Here is a 15,018-nt window from a genome sequence, read left to right on the forward strand (position 1 = left end):
CACAATTGTGAGTGTGCTATTGGCATATAATAATGGGTAGAGGCCAGAGATGCTGCTAAACATCTTACAAGTACAGGACAGCCCCTCACAATATAGAATTATCTGGGCCAGAGTGGCAGAAGTGACAAGGATAAGAATCCTCGGTGTAAACAAAATTGCCTCTGTAAAATAATAACTCTCTAACCTCCATACAGACTTGCCACATTTCAAGCACTATTTTGAGTTGTTATAATACATTATTCAATTCTTAGTCCATGTGGGTAGGTACGTTATTGCCTCTTTTCTAACAGAAGAGGAAACTGAGGCAATGAGCAGTAAAAGTTGGATTTGAGTCCAGGCAGTCTACCTCAGAAGCCATATCCCTAGCTATTACTCTATCCTGCCTCTTAACAGAATGTCTCCTGTGAAGGATTGAGAAGATGAACAAGAAATGAAACCCATGGAGGTCAGGAGAGAGCTATATCATGAATACTAGGTCCATCATGTACATGTAAAACCTACTTTAAAAAATAATTAAATTTGGGGGCCGAGCCCGTGGCGCACTCGGTAGAGTGCTGCGCTGGGAGCGCGGCGACGCTCCCGCCGTGGGTTCGGATCCTATATAGGGATGACTGGTGCACTCACTGGCTGAGTGCCGGTCACGAAAAAACGACAAAAAAAAAAAAATAAATAATAATAATAATAATAATAGTAATTAAATTTGGGAAAGAGGTTAAGATATTAATAAGCTTTAAGTTAAATATTATCATAAAATTGGAAAATAATTGCTAAAAGAATAGAAATAATTTATAAATTTCAAACCAAGTAAAAAATGGAATAAGGAAAAAAACAACGAAAAAACGAAGATCCAAACATATAAAATCCCATCCAGCCATCCAACAAAATGCAATTCAAAAAAGGACAAAAAGACTCTTAGAAAAGGGAAGATAAAAAAATAAAATACAAAAAAAGAAATAAAAGGGAAGACAAATAGAAATAAGTTGAAAAATAAGTAATCATAATAAATGGGAATGGACTAAACTTTTCCTGCTAAATGGAAATGAAAGGAACATTTAATTATCCTTTTCAGGCATACACCTACAATACTAGATGCAGAAAGATTCATGATGAACAAAGATTTATTGGGCAATTACCTCAATTGTCTTGCTTATTGATAGTTAAGGGGACAAAAAATGATACATTTAGAGAAGATTTGAACAATGTGACAAACGACTTCTTGAAGCACATGATGGAACAAATAGGTTTACAAAAATAATCCATAAAGCAAACCTCAACAATTTCAAAAGTATTGTCATATATGTGTTTTCTGAATGTCACAGTTAGAAGTCTGTAACAAAAAGATAAATTTAAAAATTCTTAGACCTATCAGGTTGGCTAAAATAAATAGTGACAACATCACATGCTAGTGACGGAGAAACTGAATCGCTCATATATTGCTGCTGGGAATGTAAAATGGCACTGCTATTTAAAAGAACTGAACATGCAACTCAGCAGTCACACTCTTGGGCATTTATCCCAGAGAAATGAAAACTTCATTCACATAAAAACCTATGCACAAATGTTTGTAGCAGCTTTATTTGTAATATTCCAAATCTGCAATCACCCCAGATGTCCTTCATCATGTGAATCATTAAACTGAGATATCCATACCATGGAATACTACTTGGCAATAAAAGGAAAGAACTTATTGCTATCACTACAGCCTAGGTGATCTTCAGAGAATTATGCTGAATAAAGAAAGCCAATCCTGGGACAACCCATGGCTCACTTGGGAGAGTGTGGTGCTGACAACACCAAGTCAAGGGTTAAGATCCTTTTACCAGTCATCTTTTTACAAAAAAGAAAAAAAGAAAGCCAATCCTAACAGGGTTTATACTATATGGTTCTATTTATATATAACATTTTTGGTTTATTGGTTTGCTTGTTTATTATTATTATTATTTTACATTCTAAGATGTTGTGGAGCAGTTGGGGGGAAGAGGGGAAAGGGGTGGGGAATAGAGGGGTAGGAGGAGGAAAGGGGGGTGTGGTCGAGGTCCATAGCACCTCCTTCATTCTGACAGGGGAGTCCAGGGGGCTTCCAGCGGCTCAGTCATGGCTGGGCTGGATGCAGACTTCAGGCAGGGGCATGGCTGAGGCCGTCAGCACCCCCATCTCCACCCCAGGAGCCTGGAGCACTTCTGGCAGCAGCTTGGTGGTCATCTCTGGGCGGGATGTAGATGTCAGATGACTGAGGCCCTCAGCCCCCCACCACCCCTGCTTGGGAGCCCAGGGGCATTTCTGGCATCAGCTTCTGTCATCATTGCTGGGCTGGATGTGGACATTGGGGTGGCATGGCTGAGGCCCTTGGTTCCCCCACCCTAGCTTGGGAGCCCGGGGGGCTTCTAGTCCTATGTTTTATAGTTGTTCTTTGGTAGCATTAGACCTTTATTGGTTAATATCAAAACTTTGATCTGTGGGTTTTTTGTTTTTTCTTTCGGTTCTGTGTTGAATTATTCACTATTCCCAGCACTTAAATTCTGCACTGGAACTAATTTGTTATTCTTTGCTTACTTCTAAAACAAGGGAACTTCCTATGGGGAACAGCACTTGAGTTGTTGAACTAAATTGCTGCTTTGCTGCTGATTCTCTGGGGAAGGCTTTTGTGCAGCACAGATTTCAGTTGTTGACCTTGCAAGTACTTTTGGGTCTTGTGAGGTCCTGTACACCTGGGTTGCATGGAAACTCTGGTCTAGGCCTGAGTCTTTTCAGCAGACTACACCCTGCACTCCTATATTCCTGACCAGTCTCCACTGAGTTGGCTTGTGCTGATTGGAGGACGGATCAGCTGTCCATGCTGTGCCCCAGTGTTCCCCCAGTGGGCCCATCTCCCCTACCCCCCCACATTCCAAACACTTCCTGTGGGATGGGTCATGCGCTGGTCCCTTGCAGTGACTCACTGGCCTCTGAATGGATCCTTTTTTCCATTGTCTGTGGCCCCTTACTCGTATGTGGGTCCGCGGGAAACCCTGTCTGTGGTCTTGCTGACCAGAAGGACACCTAAGCCCTCCTGTCCCCTGCAGCCTCCAAGCAACTTCATACAAACAGCAGCTTTTGCCAGCTCTTGCTCCGTGTGCTCACCAGGGCCAGACTTGAAGTGGTCAGGCTCGAAACGGTTGAAGCTTTCCTTTCTTTCTCTCATCATGGCTTCTCCTGCCTTCATGAACTCTGTAGGTCTCTCCTTCTCTTCCCCTGAGCTCTAGCAGCGCCAGCTTGGCAGTCTTTGCTTTTTAATAGTTGTAAATTGGTTGATTGTGGGAGAGGGTGATGCTGGGGACTATTTTGCCATTTTGATCGAAAGTCTCTATAACATTTTAGAAATGACAAAATTTTAGAAATGGAGGACACCACAGTGGTTGCCAGGGCTTGAGGGGTGAGGTTGCTGAAGGAAGGTGGCAACATGGGAGATCACTGAGGTGCTGGAATTGTTCAGTGTCTTGACTATTATGGTGGCTGAACCTACCCAGGTGATAAAATTGTATTGAAATTAGTATACACATGCACACAGAGGAGCACAAATTCCGGTTGTGATATGTTGTAATTTTACAGAATGTTACCATTTGGGGGGAAATGGGCAAGGTGTACAAAGAATTTCTCTGTATTATTTCTTTTTTTTAATAAATATCTTTATTTAGATATAGTTCTCATTAGCCTACAGTTCACCCATTTATTTATTTGTTTGTTTATTTTTTGTTTTGGTGGCTGGCCATTACAGGTACAGAAATCTGAACCCTTAATCTTGGTGTTATCAGCATCATGCTCTCCAGCCAGCCCCAAGTCACCCATTTAAAGTGCACACTGTTCAGGGATTTTTAGTATGGCCATCACCACATTTTCATCATTCCAAAAGGAACCTCACCACAGAAAATCTTGTGACTGTTTATATCAGCAGTATTCATAATAACCAAACAGCAAAAACAACCCAAGTGTCTATCAGCTGGACAAAATGTAGGAAATGCGTATAGTGGAATATTATTTGGCACTAAAAATAATACAAACAAAGCTCATACATGCTACAGCATGGGTGAATTTTGTAAATATTATGCTAAGTGAAGGAAGCCAATCACAAAGGAGCACATAATGTCTAATGCCATTTATATAAAATGTCCACAGTAGATCCATAGAGAAAGAAAGTAGATTAATGGTTGCCAGAGGCTGAGCTTCTTGTCCATCCAAAAGACTTAGTTGGCCCTTCTTTTTTCCCTTTGGATATTATAGAGTAATTCATAATGGTAAGTTCCATAATCAACACAAATGCTACTTCTGATCCTGTCTGTCTGTCTCTAGTAAGTGGAGTGTTCAGATTCCTGCAGTGGCTCAGGCTGGGGACTCTGCCTGAGAGCTTCCTGTCTGCCCAGCAGTGGTGGCAGTGGAGCCTTTGCTTGCTGTTGCTTCCCTGTACAGCCCCGTGGAGGCTTAGAGACAGGGTGGCCCTTGGGGCGGCATGGGCCTAACTCTGGTCTCCTCTCCAGCCCAGCTGCAGCTCCAACAGGTGGCACTGCAGCAGCAGCAGCAGCAGCAACAGCAGCAGTTCCAGCAGCAGCAGGCAGCACTGCAGCAACAGCAGCAACAGCAGCAACAGCAGTTCCAAGCTCAGCAGAATGCCATGCAGCAACAATTCCAGGCAGTGGTGCAGCAGCAGCAGCAGCAGCTCCAGCAACAGCAGCAGCAGCAGCAGCACCTGATTAAATTGCATCATCAAAACCAGCAACAGGTACCAGGTTCCCCTGTTCCCACACTCAGCTTCCCTCCTACAGTCCTTGAGCCCTGGACATGTGCCAGCCACGATGCTGGGTGCAGGGACCCAGAGGCCCAGAGACCCAGAGCCAGCCAAGGGTCCTCATGACACGCATGGTGCCTCCCTCCTCTGTGTGCTTCCCGAAAAGTCTGGGACAGGCTAGAGAAACAGGTCCTGACTTGTCAGAAAGGTGCTACGATTGCACTAGGAGGTCCTCTCAGCCAGGCCTGGGGTATCTGGCCACGAGTCTGCTGTGTGCTGTGGAGCTATAAGCAGTTCATACAGGAGTTAACCGAAGGAAGAAGTGAGACAAGCCCTCCAGGACCTGGGAATGCTCAAACTGTCCTGTGGGTGCATTTCTTTTGAGGACTTTCGCCCCTTGTCTTTGTCCCTCTGTATTGGTGTCTAGATGTAGTGTTAATCAACTGCCAGCTAGTGTTCTATAAGGGAATGGTGACATCACATCAGAAGCCCTGCCTCTCAAAAGCCGTTGTCCTCCCATGGCTTAAAGTCAGAATCTAGATGTGTTAAGCATCTGTTCTTCTGGTAGGTCTTGGTTGAGGGAGGGAGGTCCTGAGGGAGCCTCTCCACTTTCCCACTCGCTCCAGGTATTGGCTGGATCTTGGTGGCTCCTCTCCCAGAGGTGACAGTGAACCTTCAGCCCCACTTTTCCTCCTTGTTCTGAAAAGCAGGCACTGGCCATCATTGTGAGGCTTGTATTGCTGACCATTATGGGGACAAAACACGTGTTATTGGAGAGGCTTCAGAAATCTGTAGTTACCTGAGCTGCTATCTCTATGGGGCTGCACCTATTCTTTGTCACCCCTTGCTAGACCCTCTAGATAATATTCTTGACCTATCCTAGGGTTGGACCAGCCTCTGGTGGCCAGGGCACAGGTACACACTTGGTATGTCAGGAAGACAGCAGGCTTGGCCTCGGGGGCCCAGAGCCCTTCTGTTGGAGGTGCTCCCCGTCCCCATGTAAGAGGTGAGCCCAGGCAGGCCTCCTTGAAGGCTATGCTGTCGCCCACGTGGGCTACCTGGGGCCAGGACTGGCACAGGGAGGAGCCAGCACCCCAGAGGCTGATGGGTGGTAACTGAGTGCTGCTCATTGTGTCCCTAGATACAGCAGCAGCAGCAGCAGCTACAGCGGATGGCACAGCTACAGCTGCAACAGCAGCAGCAGCAGACTTTGCAGGCTCAGCCTCCTATACAGCAGCCCCCAATGCAGCAGCCACAGCCCCCACCCTCACAGGCCCTGCCCCAGCAGCTGCAGCAGATGCATCACCCACAGCACCATCAGCCGCCACCACAGGCCCAGCAGCCACCAGTTGCTCAGAACCAACCATCGCAACTCCCACCACAGTCCCAGTCCCAGCCTTTGGTATCACAGGCTCAAGCCCTCCCTGGACAGATGTTGTATGCCCAACAGCAGCTGAAATTTGTGAGTACCTGCAGCCCATGTCAGCATGTACAGCTCTTTCTCATGGTGGTGCATGTGGCCGGTGTCTCTGTCAGCAGCGGTCTCAGGCTCTTTGGTTACCAGCAGCATGTCCTTTTCTTTAAGAACTGAGACTCAGACAGCCCTTCCTCATGCTGGCCCCGTGTCCAGCTCCATAGCAAGGCTCAGTGAGGGATCGTGAGTTCCGAGATCTGCTTCTGCATGTTATATGGGGAGCCACTGTTGTTGGGACAGCAGTTCATCTTCCAGGCAGCGTGGCCGATTTCAGCAGTGTCTGTGGGCACTTTGAACTTGTAGATGATTAGATTGACAAGCACCACACCTATTCCCACCATGTGGGGAATGTGTGGGCTCCACTGGGTGTCCTCAGTGGTCTGCTAGGCAAAGGTCTTTTAGCCCCGTCATTACCATATTTTTGAGGGGGAAATTTATATTAAATACTGCTATTTTCAGTCTCATTGTGCATCTCTGTGTAAAGCAAATCCAGTCAGTGACATTTACACAGAGTACAGAATATTGCCACCAAGGTGGAGGAGCTACATCAAGGGTCCATTTGAACATCCCATCAGCTCACTTTGTTTTTGTGGCCTTTTCTATTTGTGATTTATTGAATGGAGTGGGGGACAGGGGCTACACCTAAGCTGAGTGTAGGAGTGAATAGGAGGCCCTACAGAATAGGCAAGCTGAGAGGGTTATGAGGAGTGATAGGGTCACTCACCTGTCACCTGGGAGCCAGTCCACTGCCTAGCCGCTGGGACATGCGAACCTGAACCCTGTGTGTCCCTTGGTGGGGTGTGCCCTGTTGGGGTGGGGTCTGGCAGCTTGGAGATATCTAAGGGCAAGTTGCCTGTCTGGGTCTGGTCCAGGCCTGGAGGTTTCTTCACCTGCTGGTCCCACAGTTGTCCTGTTTTGCCTCCATGGCTCTGTTGCCTAAGCCTGCCTTTCCAGCTGTGCCCGCTGCTTGCCCAGCCCTGGTTTCCTTGCAGGAGTTGGGGCTCTGAGTCGCACCCTCATGGAACATCAGTGTGCTGGGCCCAGAAGATGAGTGGGCTGGGCTGGGCACTGGGCTTAGGAACCTGTTGCTTTGATTGCAGCGTTAGCTGGTGGTGGCGGGTGTACGGAATCATCCTAATGGGAAGGCTGTGATGCTTCTTGCCAGAGTCAGAGGTGGGACTCAGCCATGCCAACTCAGAGCCAAGCTGGTGTGGGACATTCCTGAGGAGCTAGTGGGATCTGGGACAGCCAGTAAGGTGACGTCATAGCCTGTGAAGTCATGCAAATCACATCCTCCATCTCAAGAAAGGCTCAATTTTCAAAGCTCCCACAGAAGCAGTGCGTACCTGCTGTCTGCCCCAGGAGCCTCCAAATCACATTCTCTCTCCCAATCTCAAGGTCCGAGCTCCGATGGTGGTGCAGCAGCCGCAGGTGCAGCCCCAGGTGCAGCAGGTGCAGCCCCAGGTGCAGCAGCAGACAGTGGTGCAGACAGCTCAGGCTGCCCAGATGGTGGCTTCTGGAGTCCAGGTGAGGGCCTTGGGAGCCGAAGGCTTCTGTAGTCGCTAGCAGGTGCATGTCCACCTGTGCATGGAGTGCTATAACAAGGGTCCTGGTGGATGAGGGGCTGAGTTAGTGAAGCACAGACTCCTCTCTCCCTTGCACTCTGGATGACACCCCCCTGGGTCCTTGGGGTGGCCTGCTCTGGTCAGTCACATCTGGAATCCCACTGGCTGCATAGGGTGTGTCATTCCCACCTTGGCTCGGGCATCTTTTATCTTCTCTCTATCACTCTGAGAGACTGAAAGCATGCTTTGGAGAGGAGAGCGCCTCGGTTTCCATTTGAGCATCTGAGTACAGAGCTGACTGGGGTGGAAAGCAGCTCTCTAGAGACTAGCAGGAGGGCAAGAGCAGCAGTGGACGCCTCGCTCCAGAGCCACGAGCAGGCGTGCGCTGCAGCGGGAGCATGGGATAGGGTGTCCTGGTGCTCGCCTGTGCTGCGCAGTGAGAGCTGAGCTGAGCTGAGCTGGCTCCTGCCCATTCTCTGCCTGTTGAATGTTGCTGGGATGCAGGAGGCCACACCTAGGCTTTCCTAATGTCTGGGGATTAGAGACCTGGGGGTCCCATGACTTCTGATAGACCAACCTCACCCTTGTGCTGGGAACGATGTCCAGTCTGGGGCTTTGATTCTTCCTGTCTCCACAGGTAGTGGAAGTATTGTTAGTCCTGACACAGAAGGGAGCGCTTGCTTTAGAGTCAGAATGTGCTAGTTGATGTGGAAAGGCTATTGCTGGGTGCCAGCCCTGTCTGAGGGCATTAGCCAAGTTCCTGCCTTTCTAGTTTGCCTGAGAGCCTGCAGAGCACGGTCACAGTGCTGTGTGTCAGGCACCATTTCACAGTGGGGGGCTAAATAATGGTCCTTCCTGGTCTCCACTATGTTGGTCAGGCCCCTAGGAAGCCACGTGAGGAGAAAGAGTACCTATGGAGGGAATCTGAAGCATTCATTGGCTGCTGATCTGACCCAACAGCCTCTCTTGTCACTGAACCAGGTGACCTGGGCCCAGGATTCTTATGTTACCTGCTAGCTCAGATGTGGCCTCGTGCAAAGCACACCACAGACTTCACGTCTTTGGTTGGGGGAGGATGACCGCCCTGTGTGACGAGGTTGGAATCTTTCTCTGCCACCACTGCTTTGTGACTTGGTGTGTCCTCAGGTCTGCCAGGAGGCTCCTTCCTCTTGGTCTCATGTGCAGAGAAAGGACATGGTGTGTGTACACAGCTGGCTCAGTGGTGGCACATAGTGACTATCCAGCCAGCAGCCCTTGCCGCGTTGCGATGCCATGTTGTGATACCACTTTGTGACCCTCGTGCCCCCATCCCGGGATCACACTTAACAGAAACTCCTGCACCTCGGGTCCAGCACTGTAGGAAAGTGAGAACTTCTGTTTTCACCCATTTCTTGGTATCTGGAAAGTGAGCAGTCAGAACAGTTGACGCGTGCAGCTGGTGTGGGCCGTTTGCTGATCTGTCCATAGGCTTCTAGCTTGAGGAAGATCTGCCCTGCAGCTTCATGCGCATCTCACGTGTTCCAGAAGCAGGATGGCAGCTGTGTGTGCTCAGTGCCCCACACTGGGCCTGTGCAGAGTGCGGTGCTCCCCGCCACTTCTTCCACCCCTGGCTTCTGGTGGAGGTCCTCATCCAACTAGCCTGGGAGCTTGGCCAAGGGCATGGTCATCTCTAGAGTAACCTAGATTGTTAACGTGCTTTCCTCCCCAGTGGAGCTCAATGGGTTAATGGCAAGTAGAGCTAAAGAGAGCTCAGGACTTTTCTCTTCAGGTGGGGACTGGAAAGATTGCAGGGTTCTCTGGTAGCTAGGGAAAATGGAGAGTGGTTACCACTTCTGTTTATCTTGGAGTGGGTTTGGTATTAAGAGGTGTGCACCTTCAGTTGTCCATCTGCCCACCATGCACTGCCATGCAGTGGGGTCCCCTGACGCTGGTGGCAGAGGAGCCTGGTAGGCTCTCGAAGCTCAGGACTGTATGGTGGCACCTATGGTGTGCTTTTCAGTCCAGACACGACACCTTGAGATTGGGTGCCTCTCGTTCTGCTGGTTTTCTCTCAGTGCTCAGTCTTGCTATGTTACAGGCAGTACAGTTTCGTGGAGGCTGGTTAGCCCACCTCACTGCATTGTCCTGACCTCCTATGGAAGGCTGCGTTGGCACAGTGGACAAGGCGTGGCTACAGTACTCTGATCCAAAAATTTTTTAAATGTGTTGTAACTGTAAAAGATAGAAAGTGGGAGGAAATATAAGTAAGAGAAACATTCCAGTGAGGAAGAAACAGTTTGGTGTCCTTTCTGGTTCTCTTACATAGAAAAGGACAGACTATCCATGGGGTTTCATATGTAGTGTCTTCCACATTGGCACAGAGGTGAAATACCCTCCTGTACTTAGAAAACCTGTGGTCAACATTGAATGACTTTGTAATATTCCCCTATGAATGGCTCCTGCTGTCCTTAATTACCATTTTATTCTCAGATCTGGAAATTATTTCTAATTTCACTGTCACTAGTTATGCAGCTCTTGATGCATGGCCAAGTTCTAGATTGTTCCTGGAGCTTCTCAAAAGTGACTTACTAGGTCATTTTGAGGGCCCTCGAATTGTGTCAGCCAGTCGTCTCTCAGGAGGTCAAAGTTGCAGACTGGAACTCCCTGTGTGGTGCTTACACATTTGACATCAGGGTGCAGTGACCACATGTTGCAACTTTGTTTATGTGAGCTGCTGCACACTGCAGGGACATATGCCACCAGTTCCATGAAAGAAATGCTGGGATTGGGGGACCCAAACAAGAAGTCCTCCAAGCCTTGTTTCTCAATTCTACCAAGAGCTGCCCCATTGAGCACTTGCTGGTGCCATGGTGATAGGTAGCCAGGCTCTCTACTTGAGAGTGAGTAGTCTAGGAAAATCGATCAGTTCTGTGCTGTGTATGCCTGGCTCGCTTTTTTTTTTTTTTTTTTTTTTTTCCCCTTATAAGAAACCCGCTTTAGCCTGGCAATGTTCCGAAGTTACTCATCCAGCTGAGAATGGTGATGTCACATGCACTGGTATTTACTAGGACGCAATGGACTTCTCTTTCTCTCCTATAAAGCCAGAACAGAGTAGTGTCCATTTTCAAACAATCCCTATGCTTTTCTTTTTACTTCCCTTCTTTTAGTGTATGAAAACTTACCTATAATTTACGAGTTACAAGATTTGTTATCAAAGACTTCCATTATGGATGTGCATGTGACAATTGATTTCCAGTTGCTCTCTGATTGAGCCATGGCTGGCCTGGGAGGACCCCTCTCTCCTCCCTCTGGGCCCTTCTGCACAGTGACCTTAGCAGGAGAGTCAGGCCTGCAGCCCGACAGTGGAGTGGCGGGGGGGAGGGGAGACAGGGTTCTGGAGTGCCTTTGAATTCCTTTCCGGCTTTTGGGAAGTAGTGAAATGTAGTCACTTGACAGTGAGCTACTAGTTGGTGGCTGCCTGGCTCCTCCAGTCCAGTAAACATCACTGGTGTGTTTTCATTGCGATTTATCGTTAAAAGAAAGTGAGCTTTCTTTATCAGGAGTTCTCAGTTTAAGAAAATCATTCAGCAGCAAATTATATTTAAGCTTTTCATTCCTTTTTATTTTTTTCTTCCTGGAAAAAAGTTGGCACCTCTCATTCCATCTGACTTATTTGTAGGCTTTTCTCCCTTCTGGTAGAATCACTTTTGAGGTGCCACTGTGCTCTCAGATGCGCTCCTCTGAGTATAGCAGCTAGATGCAAATGGATACTCTTACCTCACCTACCACCCCCAGTTCCCATCCCCACCCTCAGGAAGATCTGGTCTGGCTGAGGGCTGCCCCAGTTCCATGGCCATTGCAAGATTCTGGTTGGCATCTGCTACTGCTGTGTCACTCCTGGATTGCACTGCCTGCTGCATTTGCCTGTGGGTGAGCATGGGACACTTGTGTAGTGCTACAGGTCTTCCTACAGCCTTTCTCCTGCTCTGGAACCCTGTCCCTAGCACCCCTCGCAACATGGACTGAATGCCAGCAGTGCCACCCTGATCTCATGGCCTATAGCCTCCCGCCATTGGATGTTTTGTTTTTCCGTGGGTCTGTTCTGCTTTCTGTCTGAACCTGGCCATGTTGTTCTGTTCTAGTTTGTACTAGTTCTGAACATATGCAGGCCCTGTTCTTCAGGAACCAGACTGGGGCTCCATCCCCCAACTCAGAGCCCTGAGTGAGGTGGCCAAGTCCAGACCCATGATAGTACTCAGCCCACCTTGCTGCCTTTATAGTTCCAGAAGTGTAAATTGATAAAGGCATAGTCCCGGCTCGTGCTGGAGCTCCTGACTGTGCAGTCATCTGTGCGTGTTTAAGAACAGACCTGCCTCGCATCCCTGCGGAGGGAAGTTCCTCACAAGGGATGAGGCCCACCAGGTGGAGGCCCAGGCTTCTCTTGCCCACCTTCCTCTGTTTTTAGTTAAGGAAGAAAACTAGTCCCTCAGTAGATACCAGGACCAGCAGCCTCACAGAGGCCTGGCGGAAATGAGGTTGGCTTGGGTGTGGGCCCTAGGAGACATGACGCTGAGAAGGAAAGATGCTGTGAGCAAACTTACCTGAGCTCATCCACTGTTGACATTTCGACTCTTCTTGGGAGCAAGCTTTGGTGGATTGTAATCTTTTGAAGTCTGTCTCCAGGAGCCTGGTCTCCCAGAAACACCAGTCCTGGCCCTCGAGGTCTGATTCTGACAACTCTGTGGGCCACAGGATTCTGATCTGTCAGCAGTTCAGAGGTGTGTTCAGGACAACCAGCGAAGGAGAAAGGCCAATAGGATAGACAGGTCTGGAAGCAGCAAAACAGCATTCCTGGCAACTCTTCCAGATTCCCAGTGCCTGGATGGTGCTACAGGTGCTGCGGGCTTGAACGTGTCTGCAAGCCTCCCCTCCTCCAGGCTGCTCCAGCCACCCAAGAGCCCCTCACCTGGCACTCCTTGTCGTGGAACCTGCATACACCCCTTCCACCTGCCCGTGCACTGCGTTTCTTTGTTGCAATCACCTTGTCTGTTGTCCCTCTGTCCTCAAAGATGATCACCGATGCCTTGGCCCAAGGCGGGATGCACGTAAGAGCCCGGTTCCCGCCCACCACCGCTGTGTCTGCCGTCCCGTCAAGCTCCATCCCTTTGGGCGGACAGCCCACAGCACAGGTATTTACGGGGCAGCCCCCAGCTCATGGCCGGGAGCTCGGGGTTCCTCTGAGCGCCTTTGTAAAGCGTACCTTGCATCATCAGTGACGTCCTTCATGGCTTTCAGAGTGCCAAATCAAGTGTCACTTTTTTATTTTGTTTGTCATGAGGTTAAGCTTAGCTTTTGTTTCTTGAGGGGATACAAATAAATATCTGGGGCTTTTTTTTTTTTTTAAAGTTAAAATAGTTATGCTGCTGTCATTTTTGTGATAAAATAAAACAGAAGCTAAAGCAAATAGTTTTGCTTTCTAGGACTGTGCTGTCTGGCTATTTACATTTAAATTAATTAAAATTAAATAAAACTAAAAATTTAGTTCCTTGGATGCACCAGTTACATTTCAAGTGCTCAGGAGCCGTGAAGGAAAGCTAGTGGCTACCACACAAAACAGCACAGGTTACAGAACATGGCTTTTGTGGCCAAAAGTCATGTTGAAATGTGCTGTTCTAGAGTGTATTCTGTAGAGTGTAGAATTTGCTATATACATACATGTGCGCACACACCTTTCTAGGTAGATGTACACTTCTGTGTACTCTGTGCTTTTGAGGGATATGAATTCCTGGTTTTCCATTACTGTATAAAATTTGGAATTATTCCATGGTGTATTCATTTGTCTAAAGAGTGTATGCATTCTATGTGCCAGGCACTGTTCTGAGATTCTGAGAATAAAATGGTGCTAAAGTTCTCTATTCATATGAGTTTTCCATTTTGGAGAGTTTATTGTGAAAACTTCAAATTTGCCAAAAGACTTTTAAAATTCAGTTTCTGTCATTTGGGAAATGCATCTATAATCCTAGCAGACAGTAGTCCCTGCTCTTCCCTGAGAGCCCATGTGTGGTGGCTGAGCCAGGTGGCCTGGGCCTGCTGGCCCCAAGCTCTGCACCACACCACCTCACACTGCTGGGAGTGGCCAGGTCCCTCTTTAGGGTGAGGCATTGCCACTGGGGACATGTTCAGTTGCCACCCTCCTTGCATCCTGATCCCCAGGGCCACCCCACATGTGCCATTTACAGTTTGTCACTGATTGGAACAGTTCTTTGGCATTGCCCTCCCTTTTGGTCATTGTTGGGTTGTACGAGGAGGGAGTGGCTGGAATCTGCTGGTAAGAAGGCCAGAGGAGCAGAAACTGGGGGCAGAGGAAGCAGGCTGTGTGGTCAGGGTGCCAGGAGGGCAGGGTTGGCAGAGCCCGGGGTGCAGCTCCCATGGCCTGGAGGCTGCGCAGGGCCCACAGCTCAGCACTGTTCCAGGGCTGGGTCCCGCCCAGGCCACTGCTCACACGTTGAGAGTGCACATCTCCATGCCTGGGTCCCTTTGGATGCTCAGCTCTGGGAGCTAGAGCTGTTTGTTCTCCTCTTCCATAGCCCCTGGCTCAGAATCCATTGAATTCACAGAGGTCAGAGAAAAAGTTGGGTTGGGGGGTTGGGGGTGGAATGACTTTAGCAGCAGCAAGTACGACTGATTTTTTTGAAAGCAAAGACATTCCCAACATTTTGAGTCTGTGGTACCTGCCAGGCCTCAAGCTAAGTTCTTGTGCAGAATCTCATTCATTGTCACTGCAGCCAGTCATAGTTCAAGCATTTAGTAGCTGAGCATCCTGGGGTAGTTCCCCAGCAGCCCCATGAGACAGGCAGGAGGTACCGCAGCTCCTTTTTCCCCAGGGAGCCGCTGCGTTGAGAATCAAGGGCTCAAATGAAACCCTCAGCCCAGGCTTCAAAGTTTCAGCCCACATACCTTGGCCTCCCAGCAGGATTCTTCTGGAAACCCCTCTTCTGCTTAGTTGATGGCCTTGCCCCTCCTACTGGTTGACTGGCCCTCCCACACTCCCCTGGAGCGCCAGGTTCTGCCCTGGGCCTTGCCTTGCCCTGCCCATGCTCTGCTATGGAATGGCCATTCCCCATACACCCAGCTGCTGAAGTCCACCTGGGTTTCTCAAAGGCACCCCTCCCTCACTGCCAACCACCCCAAGCCTACTCCTTCTCTCCCTCCCCAGCCTTCCCCAGGCCCCTCCACATCAA

General features: G+C 49.0%; 1 protein-coding gene across 5 annotated transcripts in view; it reads left to right on the forward strand.

The window, feature by feature from the left end:
• The window catches only part of MED15 (mediator complex subunit 15), a 76,116-nt gene that overhangs the window by 50,766 nt on the left and 10,332 nt on the right, over positions 1 to 15,018 (forward strand). For 2 of the 5 annotated variants that reach the window (XM_063086103.1, XM_063086104.1), the window contains exons 6-9: positions 4,512 to 4,753; positions 5,901 to 6,221; positions 7,632 to 7,760; positions 12,847 to 12,966. In XM_063086103.1, coding sequence (XP_062942173.1) covers positions 4,512 to 4,753; positions 5,901 to 6,221; positions 7,632 to 7,760; positions 12,847 to 12,966 — 812 coding nt within the window. The remainder of the gene's footprint in view (positions 1 to 4,511; positions 4,754 to 5,900; positions 6,222 to 7,631; positions 7,761 to 12,846; positions 12,967 to 15,018) is intronic. The other 3 variants (XM_063086105.1, XM_063086106.1, XM_063086107.1) reach the window with 3 other exon arrangements.

Source organism: Cynocephalus volans, chromosome 2 (genome assembly GCF_027409185.1).
Source record: "Cynocephalus volans isolate mCynVol1 chromosome 2, mCynVol1.pri, whole genome shotgun sequence".
Classification (NCBI taxonomy): Eukaryota; Metazoa; Chordata; class Mammalia; order Dermoptera; family Cynocephalidae; genus Cynocephalus; species Cynocephalus volans.